Source organism: Loxodonta africana, chromosome 16 (assembly GCF_030014295.1).
Source record: "Loxodonta africana isolate mLoxAfr1 chromosome 16, mLoxAfr1.hap2, whole genome shotgun sequence".
NCBI lineage: Eukaryota > Metazoa > Chordata > Mammalia > Proboscidea > Elephantidae > Loxodonta > Loxodonta africana.
Window position 1 is genome coordinate 15,833,997 of NC_087357.1, and position 16,414 is coordinate 15,850,410.

Below are 16,414 nucleotides of genomic sequence, written 5' to 3' on the forward strand. Positions count from 1 at the left end.
GCAGCCAGTGGCACAGCTCTAGTGCACAGCACACGGCAGGGGTTCAGTAAATACTTGTGGATTGATTTCTCTTGTTAAAAGAACATGAGCAAAGCCGAGTGAATAAACAGGTACTGTGCTAGTTTAATGAAGGCATTGGTAGCTCGGGGGTAGAATCCTTACATTCCATGTGAGAGACCTGGGTTCAATTCCCGGCCAGTGCGTTTCACACGCAGCCACCACCCATCTGTCCGTGGAGGCTTGTGTGTTGCTGTGATGCTGAACAGGTTTCAGGGGAGCTTCCAGACGAAAGACCTTGCCCATCTGCTTCGGAAACCACCCAATGAAAACCCTGTGGATCGTTGTGCCTGGGGTCACCATGAGTCAGCGGCAGGCCTGACAGCATCTGACAACAACACGCTAGTTTTAGGAAGTCTTTATAATTATTGCAGTTTTGTGGGGGGTTTTATGTTAAGATTGTACATTTTCCTCTAAGAATCCCCCACAACTCAGAGCTTTTACTCCTGGAAAGAGTTAAGGCTTTGGCAAGAGACTCTCCCCCAGGCAAACTCAATCTCCCTAGTCCATGAGGGCACAGGGCACAGCCGTGGCACACCAGAAGCAGCAGTTACTTTCTGCGAACAGTCTCCTCGTAAATGTCAGTCTCGCGGGGGCTGGGGAGAGCGCCTTGATTTATTATATAGCTTTTGGACAGTTCCTACAGAAATATTGCCAAACAGTGGAATAATCAACTCTTTCACTCAAGCCCCCTCATACTTTTTTTTTTAATGAAAGAATAAGTATGCAATGAGCCTGTGCTAAATAAATACAAATGCCACACTTTTACTCAACAGAACTTTCTGCGTCACTGAGAAACACTTGCAGACCCCAACAATCTTTTATCTTCACAATGACATTCCAGCTTAACAAGTTTTGGACATGCTGAGAACTTCTCTGATTTAGGCCCTCTAATAATCTTATGTGAACAATTAGTTTATCAACTAAGAATGCAGTTATCTGATGTCACAACAAGCCGACATTAGAGAAGCCTGTCTTCCTCTCACTGTCACTCTGCCCTCTGCCAGTACAGTCTAAAAGCAGCCCCAGTTCTGGGGCTCACACTGGAGACTGGTACATGCAGCAAGGAATCTCTGCCATAGTACTCACTGCTGCCAATCACAGTTCCGGATTCCATGCTAGGGAGGAAGCTAACAACTGTCCGTCCGTCCATCCATCCATCCAATCATCCACTTATCCATCCATCCGTCCGCCCACCTATCCGTCCGCCCACCCGCCCATCCGTCCATCCATCCATCCGTCCAACCATCCATCCAGACCATCCGCTCACTATGCTATCATTGGAGACATCAAGATGGAGAGGACAGGCCTATGACCTTAGGGAGCTTATATAAAGAGATGTCTCTGGGAACTCAGCATAATACCATTTCCTCTAGGAGGCTGCTCCTGATAGGTGGGGACCCTCATCACTGTTCTCCAGCTCAGTGACCCGTTCCTCATCTTGGACCATTCTCACTTTGTAATCACACATTTCTTTATTGGTTCACCTACCAGTCTGTCTCCTCAGCTCAGCCATGAATGAATTCTGTGAGAACAGGAACCAGGTTTGTCTTATTTACTGGTGTTTCCCCAGTGTGTGGCACACAGTAAATACCCAGTGAACATTTGTTGAATAAGCAAGTGAACATACAATGCTTACTTATAAAATACATACAAACTGGGCATTTTAAGAACTATCTATATGGGATCAAAGTAACAACAGCAACTTGAAAGATTTGATAGGAACCTTAGGGGGTAGTGAATTTATGTTAGTGGGGGAGGAACAACTCAAAAAAGGAAGGTGAGAATGTCTGCACAACTCAAAAAATGTAATCAATGTCACTAAATGGTACAAGTAGTGTACCGGTGTATGTTCTGATGTGTATATTCTCAACAATAACAACAAAATAAAGAAAATTAAAGAAAAGGTGGGGGGGAACAGGTAGAAACATCTACCTCCTTGAATGCTTCTGCTTTGAGTACTGGCTGGGGCTGACACCTAAAATGTTTATGAGTGACTATGATATGATGCCAGGGGAGTCCCTGGGTGGTACAAATGGTTAACAAGAGGTTAACCAGAGGTGCCTTGGAAGAAAGGCCTGGAAATCTAGTTCCAAAGAATCAGCCACTGAAAACCCTGTGGAGCACATTTCTACTTTGACACACACGGGGTCGCCATGAGTCGGAATCCCCTTGAAGGCAACTAATTTTTTATGACGGCAGGGCATGGTCAGATATAGCTCAGGATGAGGGGACAAGACTGGTCCCAGGCAAGTCATTCCCCCTTTTCAAGTCTGCTCTCACTTTTTGAAATGTGCGGTTGGACAAGATACTTCCAGTTGAGGTATGTTAGGGTTCCATGAAAATCAATGACGATGGTGCTAATTACTCAGACTGTAGCCTTGGGAGGAATTGGACTAGGCCAGAAGTCCCCAGTGTGGCTTCCTCCTTTAGGGAGTCTTGTAACTGTGCTGAGCTTCCTCATCTACAGAGCAAGGAATGGGCGCAGGGCGGGGACGGGTAAAGGAGGTACTTTTTAAGGTAACTTCTAAGTCTAAAATTCTGCCACTCTAAGGTTAAATCACTGGCTAAGATTAAATTTGGGTACAGGAAGCACATGTCACAAAATTTTTAAGGTCGGCTCGGGCTGGCCTTCCTGTTGTCCTGGGCCTCTCTTCACGCTACCCTCAGGATCACAGTCTTTTCAGTGACCTCCAGGAGAACAGAGGAATGTGTTTTCACACGCTAGCACACACTTTTTTCACCCCTCAGGGGAGCGGTCCCTGCTAAGGAACCATTTATGGACTTAGAGGGACAGTCGTGGGGCCAGGCCTGGGGTAAGACCAAGGACTGAGAAAAACTGAGGCAAATCCTGGGCTCCTGGGTACCCCAAGCATGAAGCACACAGAGGGGCCAGGCAGACTGGAAGGCAAGTGACATTTGTGGTGCTTCTGGGGCATTCCCCCAAATCCCCATAAGGAGCAGCACTGGAGTGAGGGACATCAGAGGGTACTGATTGGAGGGATGGGCAGGAGGGGCACTTGGCAGGGCTAGTTCACCTCCAAGTATTAGAATCTGTGAAGAGGAAATGGAGGGAAGGGTGCTCAGAGTCTTATATACAGTGAAGGCCTAGAAATTCCTTACATTTCAGAAGGCCCCCACCCAGTGCCTTATTCCCTTAACTGATTGCTCCTTTTTTCTCACACATCTTCCCTCATACCCTCCTTATGCTGACAAATGTGCTCATTACTCCCAGTGCTCAGTAACCCCCAAAAAACACAAACCAAACCCACTGCCGTCAAGTTGATTCTGACTCGTAGTGACCCTATGGGACAGAGTAGAACTGCCCCATAGAGTTTCCAGGGAGCGCCTGGTGGATTTGAACTACTAACCTTTTGGTTATCAGACGTAGCTCTTAACCACTATGCCACCACTGTTTCCTCAGTACCCCCAGTGCTCAGTATTTCCAGTGCTCAGTACTCCTAGTGCACAGTACTCCCAGTGAGAAGTACCTGAACCACCCTTCCCTCCTCAGCTCCCCCTTCTGTCTACACCCCATTTTCCTTTCCCGATTTCCAGTTTTCACAGGTTCTCTAAAGAGCAATCTGCATCCGCTGCCTCTATTCCTTCTGCTGACTCACTCCTGATCATTCTGCGATCTGGCTTACCCTATTCGCTCCCCGGACAAACAGATCCATACTTGCCCAAAGCCTCCAGGGCTGAGCTAGGTAAGGTCACCAGTGGCCTTCTCCACCCCAAGCCTTCCCCACCTTTCTTCTGACAAGTGACGCTTTTGGTCCCCCTCCTTCTCTCTCCTCCTGTGATTGCTGAGTCTCAGGTCTATTTCCCCTCCTACCTCCCTTTCGGTGCTTCTCATGACTCTTTTAATCTGATCTCTGTATTCCTCACGCCCCACAATCCTTACCGTCTCCTCTCACCCATGTTTACCCCTCAAAATGTAACGCTCACCAGAGGAAGGGTCAGTCCCCCAGCCTATTGTAAGTCCTTGATTTTTTCCAGACCTGCGGTTCTAATCACATCCTCCCCTCAGGGACCCTGGGCCATTTCAAACACCAAAATCTCACCACCATCCTCCAATGTGAACCCTAACCCTGTGCTGGTTTCTCATGCCTGATTAGGCATTTGGACTTCTGTGGGTGGCCCCACCATTGCCCCCATCGCCAAACCTCAAAACCCTGAGACCACACTCATTGAGTTAGCAGAGACGACTAGTTCTCACTAGCATCTGGCTCTCCTTTCCTTCTCGACACTTCCTCACCCCTTGTTGGTAGGTGGGGCCGTGTGACTCTTCTGGCCAATAGGAGTGAGGGGAAGTGCACATGTCACTTCACTACAGAGCATTTAGTTGCTGGTGCTCTCCTGTCCTGTCCTGGTGAATATGGAGGCCAAGTCTTCCAGGTGGTATAGCTACAGGACCTCTGAGCCCCACCAGCCTGAGTCATTGCCATCGTAGACTGTGGTCTCTGGAGAGCTGTCTACAATAGACCTTGAATAAGCAAGAAATAAAATAAATTCTTTGTAATATAAAGCCTCTGAGATTTTGGTGTTGTTTGTTATCGCAACATAATCTAACTTGTTGTTATTGTTGATAGCTGCCATCAACTCCCTCCAGCTCTTGGCAACCTTACAAATAACAGTACGGAACGTTGCCAGGTCCTGCACTACCCTCACAATCATTGCTATGTCTGAGCCCACTGCTGCAGCCATGGTGTCAATCCATCTCGTTGAGGGTCTCATTCTTTTTCACCGATCCTCTACTTTACCGTCTTGATGACATGTCCAGAGTAAGCGAGATGAAGTCTCACCATCCTCCCTTCTAAGGAGCATTCTGGCTGTACTTCCTCCAAGACAGGTTTCATTCTTCTGGCAGTTCATGGTATAACCTAATTTATCCTGATTAATACTCAACCCTCTGAAGGGAAGGACAATACTCAACACATGGAAGGTCAGCTCAACTGGACTGGACCAAAAGCAAAGAAGTTTCTGGGATAAAATGAATGCTTCAAAGGTCAGCGGAGCAAGGGCGGGGGTTTGGGGACCACGGTTTAAGGGGACTTCTAAGTCAACTGGCAAAATAATTCTATTATGAAAACATTCTGCATCCCACTTTGAAATGTGGCGTCTGGGGTCTTAAATGCTAACAAGCGGCTATCTAAGATGCATCAGTTGGTCTCAACCCACCTGGATCAAAGGAGAATGAAGAACACCAAGGTCACACGATAACTGTGAGCCCAAGAGACAGAAAGGGCCACATGAACCAGAGACTTACATCATCCTGAGACCAGAAGAACTAGTTGGTGCCCGGCCACAACTGATGACAGGGAGCACAACAGAGAACCCCTGAGGGAGCAGGAGATCAGTGGGATGCAGATCCCAGATCCTCACAAAAAGATCATACTTAATGGTCTGACTGAGACTAGAGGAATCCCGGCAGTCATGGTCCCCAAACCTTCTGTTGGCACAGGACAGGAACCATTCCCGAAGACAACTCATCAGACATGGAAGGGACTGGACAGTGGGTAGGAGAGAGATGCTGATGAAGAGTGAGCTATTTGTATCAGGTGGACACTTGAGACTGTGTTGGCATGTCCTGTCTGGAGGGGGGATGGGAGGATAGAGAGAGTTGGAAGCTGGCAAAATTGTCATGAAAGGAGAGACTGGAAGGGCTGACTCATTAGGGGGAGAGCAAGTGGGAGTACGGAGTAAGGTGTATATAAACTTATATGTGACAGTTTGACTTGATTTGTAAACATTCACTTGAAGCTCAATAAAAGTTAAAAAAAAAAAATACTCAACCCTCACATTCAATGAATCTCATCAGTTCTTCATCACACTCCTCCCAAGAAGCCCTTTTTGCCTATTCCTGCAATTACCCCCCAGGCCAGTGCCCCATAAGATCATGTCTGGACTACGACAACCATCTCCTAACTGATTGCTCTGCCTCCACCTTCTAACTCCTAAATTATCCTAAAATACCCAACCAGACTTTTCTTCCTATGCACTGCTTTTCTACATAGTTTGTATATTATCTTAATAAATGCAGTGTTCATTAATATTTATGCTTAACTAGTTTAATAAACTGTCCAAAATTTGGTTAATAAATACATGAGAGATGCTCAACCCGCCAGTAATCGGGGAAATTCAAGTTAAAGAAACAGCAAGACGTCCAGCCTGCAAAGTCTGACAACATTAACTGTTGCTGAGAAAATAGAGAAAGGCTCTAGTCAATCCATGCCAAAATTAGCATGAAAAACAAAATGGCCCCAGGGAGTAGTGGGCAGACACCAGAGGGGCTCTTTCTCATATCCCCTCTCTCAGCCCCAGGAAAAACAGCCCCTCTTCTCTCTCACCCTGCCCTGATGTGTCTCAGAGAAAAAGATGATCATTGAGGGCAAGCACAGACACCCAAGCTCCCAACACAGGAGGGACCAAGCAAGGCAGGGGCTGTTGGGGAATCCCAGAAAGAAACTTCTGAGTGCTGAGGGGAGTGGGCCTCAGGCTACTGAGGAGGGCTCCAACTAAGCCCTTTATGTACACCGTCTCATCTAATCCTCTTAACCAGCCTAGGATGGAGGTTTGCTGTTTTACAACTGAGGAAGAGGAGGGTCAGTAACATTCAGTAACTTGTCACAGGGCACAGAAAGGGTGGGACTAGTTTGTCTGGACCCAGAGGCCTGGATCCCCTAGGCCAGCTCCACTCTGGGCCCCGAGAACATCATAGGGACTTCCATCTGCCTCAGAGAGTCTTAGGGTAGAAGATGGATCTGGAGGACATTGTCCCCACATTTTAGCACCCTATCATTCTTTATCTGCTCATATCTGCCTTCATGAGGGGGCAGGGCAGGCAGCTTCCTTCCATTTCACAAACACCAATTCAGCAGGCACCTCCTCTCCCAGAGAGCCAACAGTTGTCGTCCACCATCACAATGTAGACAAGGCATCTGCAGGGTTGGCTGAGTGGCATAGGGGCCCACCTGGCCTGGGAAACTGGGGGAGGCCAGGCCACAGGAGTGGCTCCACGTTCCACAGCAGGCACGGGGCAGTTCTCCCAAAGCCCTGGGCAGAAGTCCTAAGAACAGCTGGGCCTGAGGAGTTCTGGGTAACAGAGCATTCTGTACCCAGTCCTCAACAGGTCTGATTATAATAGCACATGTTTAGCAGGTCAGTGACAAAGGATGGTCACATCCTCTCTTCACAGCCACAGCCACCTGCCCAGTCACCCTGGCCTCCTCACCACTAACATGGGTTCTGAGTGGGGCTAGGGACAGAGCCACTTGGGTGTTGGGCTGTGCCATTTCCCTCAAGAGATGAGCCCACTCTGTGTTGGTGGTGCCTGGCTGTGTGAGTGCTGGACAGAGAGGACTTGGCCATGCCCCTGAGATTGGCGGTCCCTCGGTGACTATCGACATCCTCAGCAAGAGGAACCATCAAACGCTCAGTACACTGCTCAGCTCCCAGAGCCTAGAGCTACTTCTCTGGGAAGAATTTAAGCTCTAAGAAGGAAATGTGGGAAGCTTCTGTGGGTTGGGCCTGGCCAACTCCATCACAAACCCATAAGTTGTGTGACTTCAGATAAGTCACAGAACCTCTCTGCATCTCAGTTTCCCCATTTGAAAGGTGGAGGTAATAACAGGACCTGTCTCAAAGGATTATTGCAAAGAAATAATTCTGCCAGGCACACACCAAACGTTTAATGAATGTTGGTCTTATCTTTGTGTCAATTAGACATCATGGAGTTCCCACCTGGAACCTCTTTACCGTATTGATTTGATTTTGACTCATTGTACAGATGGTTTGGCTGTTACCAGGCTCCTTACTCCCCTCTCATTCCCTCCCCACTGCCTCCTGGGGCAGGGACTTACCTACGGTCCTTCGGAGATCTTCACACTGGCTGAGGTGCGGGAACTTCAGGATTTCCTTCCACTTCTTGCTTTTCCCTTTGCGCTTTCCTCCGCCCCCTGCAGAGATGGGGGAAAGATATTGGTGTTGTTCAAGGCTGTGGAGTCTGCGTCCCATTCCAGTGACCCCATCTACCAGCTAGATGGCAGGGAGGCCCAGTGACACACCCTCAACCCCTATGTCACACACATATACACTCTCCCTCCCAGGGCTTCGTCAAGCCTGGGCTCCCTCCCAGAGGCAGCAGGTGAGTCCCTCTGTCCACTTATACCACACCCACACCAACATCCATGATGTTCTTCCTCACCACTGACGTTCAGGCCCTATTGGTGCCTGGTTTCTGGTCTCCCAGACTAAACTAGAAGCCTCCAATGGCAGGGGCCAGGACTTCTACTGTTTAATATTTTCTGTTACGGATTGAATTGTATTCCCCCAAAATATGTGTTAGAACCCTTACCCCTACACCTGTGGATGCAATGTAAGGTAATTGCCTTCCATAATGCAATGCAATGCGATGTAATCACCTTCCATAACGCAACGTAATGCAATCAATCAGTTAAGGTCATACTGGTGTAGCGTGAATTCTAAACCTAACCACTTCTGAGTTATAAAGAGCAGAATGGACACAGACACACACATAAGGGAAAAAGACAGATGCGTGAGGATCATCTACAAGCCAAGGAACCAAGGAACGCTACCAACAAGGAAGGATTCGACACAGCTGAGACCCTGATGTGGACTTCTAACCTCCAGACCTATGAGAAAATAAATTTCTGTTCTTTAAAGCCACCCCCTGGGTATTTCTGTTACAGCAGTGCTAGAAAACTAAGGTATTCCCTTCAGGCTCGGGAAATCTTGTGCAGCAAATCAACAAGCTACTGGGCTGTGGAACCCTTCACCGCCTCCTCTCACATTTTGTCCTGTTGTTTCCTGTCAGGGGACAAGGGCTTCAATTTCCACTTGTCTTGGTCATCCTCTTCTTCTCTGTCCTCACAAACCCAAGGGTTTTTGAAGGCCTGTTTCTAAAGGCTGGAAGGATTCCTACGGGTCCCGTCCTGCCTCATACTGTCCCTCAAGTAAGTGTAAGGAACATGCGGGGCTGAGAGATGCACATACCAGGCATCTTACTCTCCCCGCCACCTGTTGTCCAGGCAACGTTGGACAGACGTCAGATCACACAGGTGTGCAGTCATGGGATGCCAACTCTAAGTCTAGAGTGTCACTGGGGTGTCACCAGCTTTTGGCCTTGGACCTGGAAACACCTCTGTGCCAGGTGGCCAGGGCTCCTTCAGGACCATGATGCCATCTTCTGATGATGGGACCAGGACCCAAACCTGGGGACCAGGAGGTAGAAAAGGGAGCTAATGAGGGAGGAGCAGGGCATTTGGGTCTACTTCTTTGTTCTCCACTTATCCTGTCTCTAACCCCAACAAACCAGCCCCAGTTCCCTCCTCTCACGTCTCTACAGATGGCAAAGGCCTCAGACTCCAAGGGATGGTAATAATGTGCACTGGGCACCTACCATGACCAGGCACTATTTGAACAGTATCTTGTTTAATGCTCAGAATGACTCTTAGAGGAAGAAACCCCTGGGCCCATGTCATACATGAAAAAACAGACATTGGAGGCTGTATAACTCACCAGCCGGGGGCCTGCCTACTCCACACCTGCTCTTCCTCCAGCCAGAGCCAACACACATAGACACATCCCAAACACTACACACATCACATCACACACACACACCACATACCACACACACACCACACCACACACACATCAAAACATATCACATACACAGCACGTATCACACACATACACACAACATATCACATACCACATACACACACCATACCACATACACATCACAATGTATCACACACACACCACATACCACAGACATATCACAATACACGTCACACAAACTACATCATACACACACACATTACACACTACACACCACACACACCACACCCTACACGCACACCACAACACACCACACACATCAGTACCACACCACATACCGCACATATCACACACATCACCCCTATACCACAAACCACACCCTGCCCTGGGACAAGCCCCTCGCAAGCCCTCTCCTGCAATGTGCACTCTATTCCCATTCAAGAAATGAGTAAACTGAGGCATAGGACAGGAAAGCAAGTCACCTATGGCCATTTGGCTCCTAAGTGGCAGAGCCAAGACTGCGAACTGGGCGGAGTCTAGACCCTAGACTCTCACCCTCCCATTCTGTCTGTAAAGCTCTCATTGGGATGTGTTGAGAGCCAGGGAAATTGTCAGAGGATCCAAGAGAATGCTGATGTCGGGCCTCCAAAGTGATACCAGCACTCTGTAACAGGAGCAGGAGCGGGGATGTAGCTCAGACCCGGCCCACTAAGCTCCAAGAAAAGATGCTGAATTAGACCGAAGGCCTGCAGTCATTTTGTTTGACCCACACATGACTTGTTTCCTTGTTCGCTGAACCAGATGCCAACATTTAAACGTTAGATTTCACATACAAATTCAAATTTCTAACTTCTCTCACATACCCAGGCGTCCCATATGGCAAGAATCGGCCAGAGCTGGGTAACAGCTGCCTGGGACAGGACATGTGGCCTCCAGATGGGCCCCATCCTCACCTAGCTAGGGCCCTCATTCATGTGACCCACCGGCCTCCATAGGGATTTGTATGTGCAACCCCGAGAGAAGGGCTGCCCTCTTGAGAAGTCAGCCTAAGACTTTAGCTCCGCCAGGTCAAGGCACCCCCACGGGTCAAGGAACCTGCACAGCCTAGCAGGGCCTTCAAAGAACTCTGAGCCGTCTTCTCTTCCCACTTCCCATCCCCCTACCCCCGCCACTGACAATTCCTGGACCTGGCTGGATAATATAACACACTCTTGATGATACAAATTCCCAGGCTGCACCAGGAACTCAGTGAATCACAGTCTCTTCTTAAAAGGCTCCCCAGACCATGGTTTCAGGGGACATCCAGGTCAACTGGCATAATAAAATCTGTTAAGAAAACATTTTGCAACCCACTTTGGAGAGTGGCGTCTGGGGTCTTAAATGTTAGCAAGCAGCCATCTAAGATGCATCGATTGGTCTCAGCCCACCTGGAGCAAAGGAGAATAAAGAACACCAAAGATAAAAAGTAATTATGAACCCAAAAGACAGAAAGGGCCACATAAACCAGAGACTACATCAGCCTGAGACCGGAAGAACTAGATGGCACCCAGCTATAACTGATGAGTGCCCTGACAGGGAACACAACAGAGAACCCCTGAGGGAGCAGGAGAGCAGTGGGATACAGACCTCAAATTCTCAGAATTAATGGTCTGACTGAGACTAGAAGGGCCCCAGAGGTCATGGTCCCCAGACCTTCTGTTAGCCCAAGACAGGAACCATTCCCAAAGCCAACTCTTCAGACAGGGATTGGACTGGACTATGAGATAGAAGACAATACTGGTAAAGAGGGAGCTTCTTGGCTCGGTAGGCACATGAGACTACGTGGGCAGCTCCTGTCTGGAGGGGAGATGAGAAGGCAGAGGGGGACAGAAGCTGGCTGAATACAGGGTGGAGAGAAGGAGTGTGCTGTCTCATTAGGGAGAGAGCAACTAGGAGTATATAGCAAGGTGTATATAAACTTTTGTATGAGAGACTAACTTGATTTGTAAACTTTCACTTAAAGCACAATAAAAATTAAAAAAAAAAAAAGGGTCCCCAGGTGTCTATGGAAACCAGGGGTCTGTTTTACACACACACACACAAAAAAAAAAAAAAAACCTTTTTCTAGATTAACTTATTAATTTAAAAAGTTAACACAGATTCATTTAAATTCGTTCAATCAACATGAGCTGAGCATCCACTAAACGTGAACCACTAAGCGGGGTTGGGGGTCGCAGCGATTACAGGGTGGGCATGGTCTCTACCCTCCTGGGCTTCCAATCCAGCAGAAGAGACAGATATCCAATGCTTATGTCAGGGGTTCTCAATGCCTGGGAATTTGGCCCCAGGGGACATTTGGCAATGTTTGGAGACATTTTTGGTTGTGGCAACTGTGTGGAGAGGTGTTACTGGCATCTCCTGGGTTGAGGCAAGGGGTGCTGCTAAACATCCTACAACACACAGAACAGTCATCCCCCCACCACACACACACACACACACCAGAGAGAATTACCCAGTTCAAGATGCTGATGGTGCTGAGACATCTTGATATATTTAATGGCAGTTTTGACCAACATGCAAGAGAAGTGCAGGGCTGGGAAGCTTGTTAGTCATGAGATGACTGAGGTGGTGATGGAGGTGGGGGCCAGTCAGGTAAAGGCCACCTGGAGGAGGTGTCATTGAAGTTGGGGTTAGGTAGGAAGCTGGAGTTAGGAAGGAGGGAACCACACAGCCACCTGGAGGCTGCCCAGGCACAGGGCACAGGCCTCCTGGCCCCACCTGGGGCTGCATTCCTACTACTCTTTACTTTCCTGGCTCCCAAAACAGGGCAGACGGATACTCTCAGTAGGGTGTCCCCCCACAAATGGCCCCAGGGTCCCTGAGTGGCCTCCCCACCCACATGTGGCCCCCAGTTCCTCTGAATATCCCATCAATAAATCCAGCTCCTCCAGGGCTCCGGAGGGCTGGGCAAGGCTTCCTGTCTTAACAACAAACAACCCGTCTCAGAGAAATCACTGCTTCCAGACAAATACTTGGCTCTCAGTGTGCTGTTGGGTTGTTAAATGGCATATTTGATGACTGAAGTGTTGATACTGTTTATTATTTCTGTGTGACTTGATTGTTTCTCAGTATCCTGAGAGCCTGGCCACACTGTGGCAGAAAACTCCCTGTGTCCTGGCCCCATGGCCCCAGCTGCCCTGGGTAGGTACTCCTGCCTCCTACCCAGGGTCCAGGCCTGCCCACCAACCAAAGGCTCCACCAATCCTCCTCAGCCAGGTTCCAGGCCTTCACCGCTGCCTGGTCATCTTCTTTCCAGGCTTTATTTCCCTCACAGTCATTGCCCTCAGGGCCTTTGCACAGTCCCTCTGCCAGACCATCCTCTCCCTGCTTTTCTCAATGCCTCTCATCCACGCTGCAAGTCTCAGCCTAAACCCCACTCTCCTGCAGGGGCCTCCTGTGACTTCGGTCACTGAAGAAGGTCCTTCTCTACTTTCTCCGCTTGCCATTAAACAGTGGTTGGGGACCACTGATGGGTGGATCAGTCTGTTCCAACTCACACAGCATACTAGATCCACATATCCCTTCTCAGCACATTTTCAATGGCCCATTCAATCTCAGGGTGTTAAGCGACTGCTCCATGCCCAGCACTGGCCCACTGCTCTATCATGACCTGAAATAGTCCCATTTGCCTGCGGACTTCCCGTCACAGTCTCCCCAGCTCTGAGACCAGCTCCACTATGGGAGGCAGCTGGGCTTCTTTGCTCCCTGTGACTCTCCCCAAACCACGGGAGATGCTCAAACAGTACTTGCTGAATAGAGGAAAATGTTTTACCTCCCAGCCACCTGGTGGATGCTCTAGCCCCTAAGTGCAACTGGTATTGTTCTTTTCCTTCCCCCGTGACCCCACAGACAGGGTTCTCTCTCCAGGGATGGTCTTTCCATCCTCTGCCCCTGCCCCCAAGCTCAATCTTCAAGCCTGGCTCCCGTGCCAGCTCCTGTGGGAAGCCCCTCCAGTGCCAACTGAGAGGCCGACCCTCCCCATCTGGCCTTCTAGAGGGTAGGCCAGGGCGGCCAGCTGTATCTCAACAACTAACACAATGCCTGGTTCATTGCAAGTTTTCATTAAGTTATGTTGATGGACTAAAAATCGAATGAATGACTGAAGGAATAAATAGCAACAGGCCCTAGCCCTCTGGGCTTAGCCCTGAAAACCAGGTGTGGTATACTCAGTCTTCATTAAGGTGGTCTTAGCCCCATTCCAGGTCCCTGGGTGGCACAAATGGTTTGTGCTCACTACTAAACTAAAAGTTGGCAGTTCGAACACACCCAGTGACACCTTGAAATAAAGGCCTGGCGATCTCCTTCCATAAAGATTATAGCCAAGAAAACCCTATGAAGTAGTTCTACTCTGTAACATGTGGGGTTGCCATGAGTAAGAATCTACTGGAGGGCAATGGGTTTGGTTGCCGTTTTTTAGCCCCATTTTACAGATGAGAGACCTGAGGCTCAGGGAGGGGAATTAACAGGGCCAATGAATGAACCCCACACCAAAACAGAAGCACTTACGTCCCCACTTCCTCCTGCCCCACATTTGTAGGCATTTCCCCTTGAGAGCAGACTTATGCTCATTTGCTTTATCAACCAATTCGCTGCAGCTAGATTTCACCTTCCGCAGTTAGTGAAGAGGACCTGGTCCCCGCCTCCGCGGACATACTGCTCAGCCCACGCACAAGGAGCAAAGACAAGCAAGACAGCTGGGGTGTGGCCAGGCAGGCAGGGCATAGAAGAGGGGTGGCCCCAGCCAGGGAGCGGGGATGGCAGCAACAGCGGTTCAGACCAGAAGTGGGGCTCCAGTCAGAGGGCAGAAAGAGGCCAAGATGTTGGCTGAGGGGCCTCGGCTTAATTTTGCCCTCTCACGGCTCTGGGGAAGGGCACCGAAGGACCAAGGTGGCCAGCCCTTCACCTTGAGGGTGTGTGTGTGTGACACCAAAGCAAAACCTGGAGAAAGTGGGCAACACGAAAATGCAAGTGAACCCCCATGCATGGCCTCAGCCTCCAGCTGGCCCTTAGGAGGGGGTGGCCTACAGGAAGGAAACTGCTTATCAGATCCCACCCAGCTCACTTCTGCTTTCCCCAGTCCCCGGGGTCCACCTCGCCTGCCAACCATGGCCTCAGCCAGGCGCCCTCCCTGCTGGACTGGGGAAGTACGATAAGGGGGTGGCCGGGGCAGGAGGAGGGAACATGACCAACAGAGAAGGGTGGGGGCCCTCGGGCAGGAGGCCATGTCCTAGCAGGGAATGGAGTCAGGAGTGGGGAAATCCAAGTCATAACAACATCGCTACCATATCTTAAGCATAGGCCAAGCACAGGGTCGAGAAACTACCTGGCATTCCTTTTGCTCCTGGGGACGCCCCGGGGAGAATACAAGGATCACCCCCAAAAGAACTGCCACTGGAGAATGGGCTGTCATTACAGGGGAATAAACTGGCTAGCTGTCATTCTTGTTACTCTCACTGCTTCCAAGAAAGGTGTTTGTGCTTTGTGGGCAGAAGATGAGGGGGAGATGAGGGTGAAAGGGGGCTGAGCTCCAGGAGACATTGCCCCTGTGGCAGCTTGATCCTGATGCGGGGTGGTGTGGGGGCCAGTGATGAGGGGGTCTGAGTGGAGAGCAGCCTCCAGCCTCCCACAGACTCACAACCAGCCTGACATAGTGGATTGGGGCTGCCAGCAGAGTCCTATCCCCCAAAGGACCCTGAAAAGGACAATATTGGGTACCTTGATAGTCTGAGGCCTAATTTACTAGACTCCTTGAACCCTAAACCAAAGCCAAACCCACAGCCATCAAGTAAATTCCAACTCATAGTGACTCCATACGTGACAGAGTAGAACTGAGCTCCATAGGGTTGGCTGTAACTTTTACAGAAGCAGATCGACAGGCCTTTATTCCACAGCACCATCCGGTGAGTTCAAACTGCCAACTTTTAGGTTAATAGATGAGCACAAACCATTTGCACCACCCAGGGACCTCCTTGAACCCAGTGGCTTCTTACACCACCTTTTGGAGTAGTGGCATAGATTTTTGCAAAACAACTGACCCTGGACTTCTCATCAATCTTACTGTATATTTGATTTGGAAATTGAAGAAAAGTGGCATTTCTTGTACCCGCAGGGTCAGGGAGTAATTTGTATGGTTAATACATCTTCTCATTTAATGCTCTCATTAATCCTTTGAGGTAGGTCCTATTACTGTACGCATCTTACAGATAGGGAAACAGAGGTCCAGAAAGGCAAAAACCTAGCCCCAAATCACCCAGGCAGTTTGTGTCACAACCTGACCTAGGACACAAGTGTTCCCACTGTTTACTTCCTCCCTAGGACAAATGTGTAATTGATCTGAGAAGGTTCCTTTGGGGGAAACCGAGGAAGCCTCTATGTACGTGTTGCAAAGACCTTCCTTCTTGCCCTTAAATCTGGGGTTCCTGACGAGCAGCAGTAGCATCTATGGAACTTGTTAGGAATGCAAATTCTCGGACCCCATCCCAAATCTACCAAGTCAGAAACGTGGGGTGTGGCCAGCAATCCCATTTTAACAAATCCCCCAGGTGAGTCCAACACACAGGCAAACCACTACCCTAAAAGAAGAGAAAGTCCCTGAGCAATGCCTGGGAAATGGGGCGAAGAAGCCACTCTCTCCTGCAATTCCTCTCTTTAATGTGTTATTTCTGCCCTGCCTTTCTAAAAAAAATTTTTAGAAGAGCCCTGGTGGTACAACAGTTAAGCACTCATATGTTAACAC

At 49.3% G+C, this 16,414-nt stretch overlaps 1 protein-coding gene across 5 annotated transcripts in view; it reads right to left on the minus strand.

Annotated features, from left to right (window-relative positions):
• Nucleotides 1-16,414, minus strand: part of GRK5 (G protein-coupled receptor kinase 5) — a 237,486-nt gene that overhangs the window by 113,889 nt on the left and 107,183 nt on the right. For 4 of the 5 annotated variants that reach the window (XM_064269250.1, XM_064269252.1, XM_064269253.1 and 1 more), the window contains exon 2: nucleotides 7,920-8,015. In XM_064269250.1, coding sequence (XP_064125320.1) covers nucleotides 7,920-8,015 — 96 coding nt within the window. Of the gene's footprint in view, nucleotides 1-7,919; nucleotides 8,016-9,072; nucleotides 9,095-16,414 lie in introns of those variants that run through there. The other variant, XM_064269251.1, reaches the window with a different exon arrangement.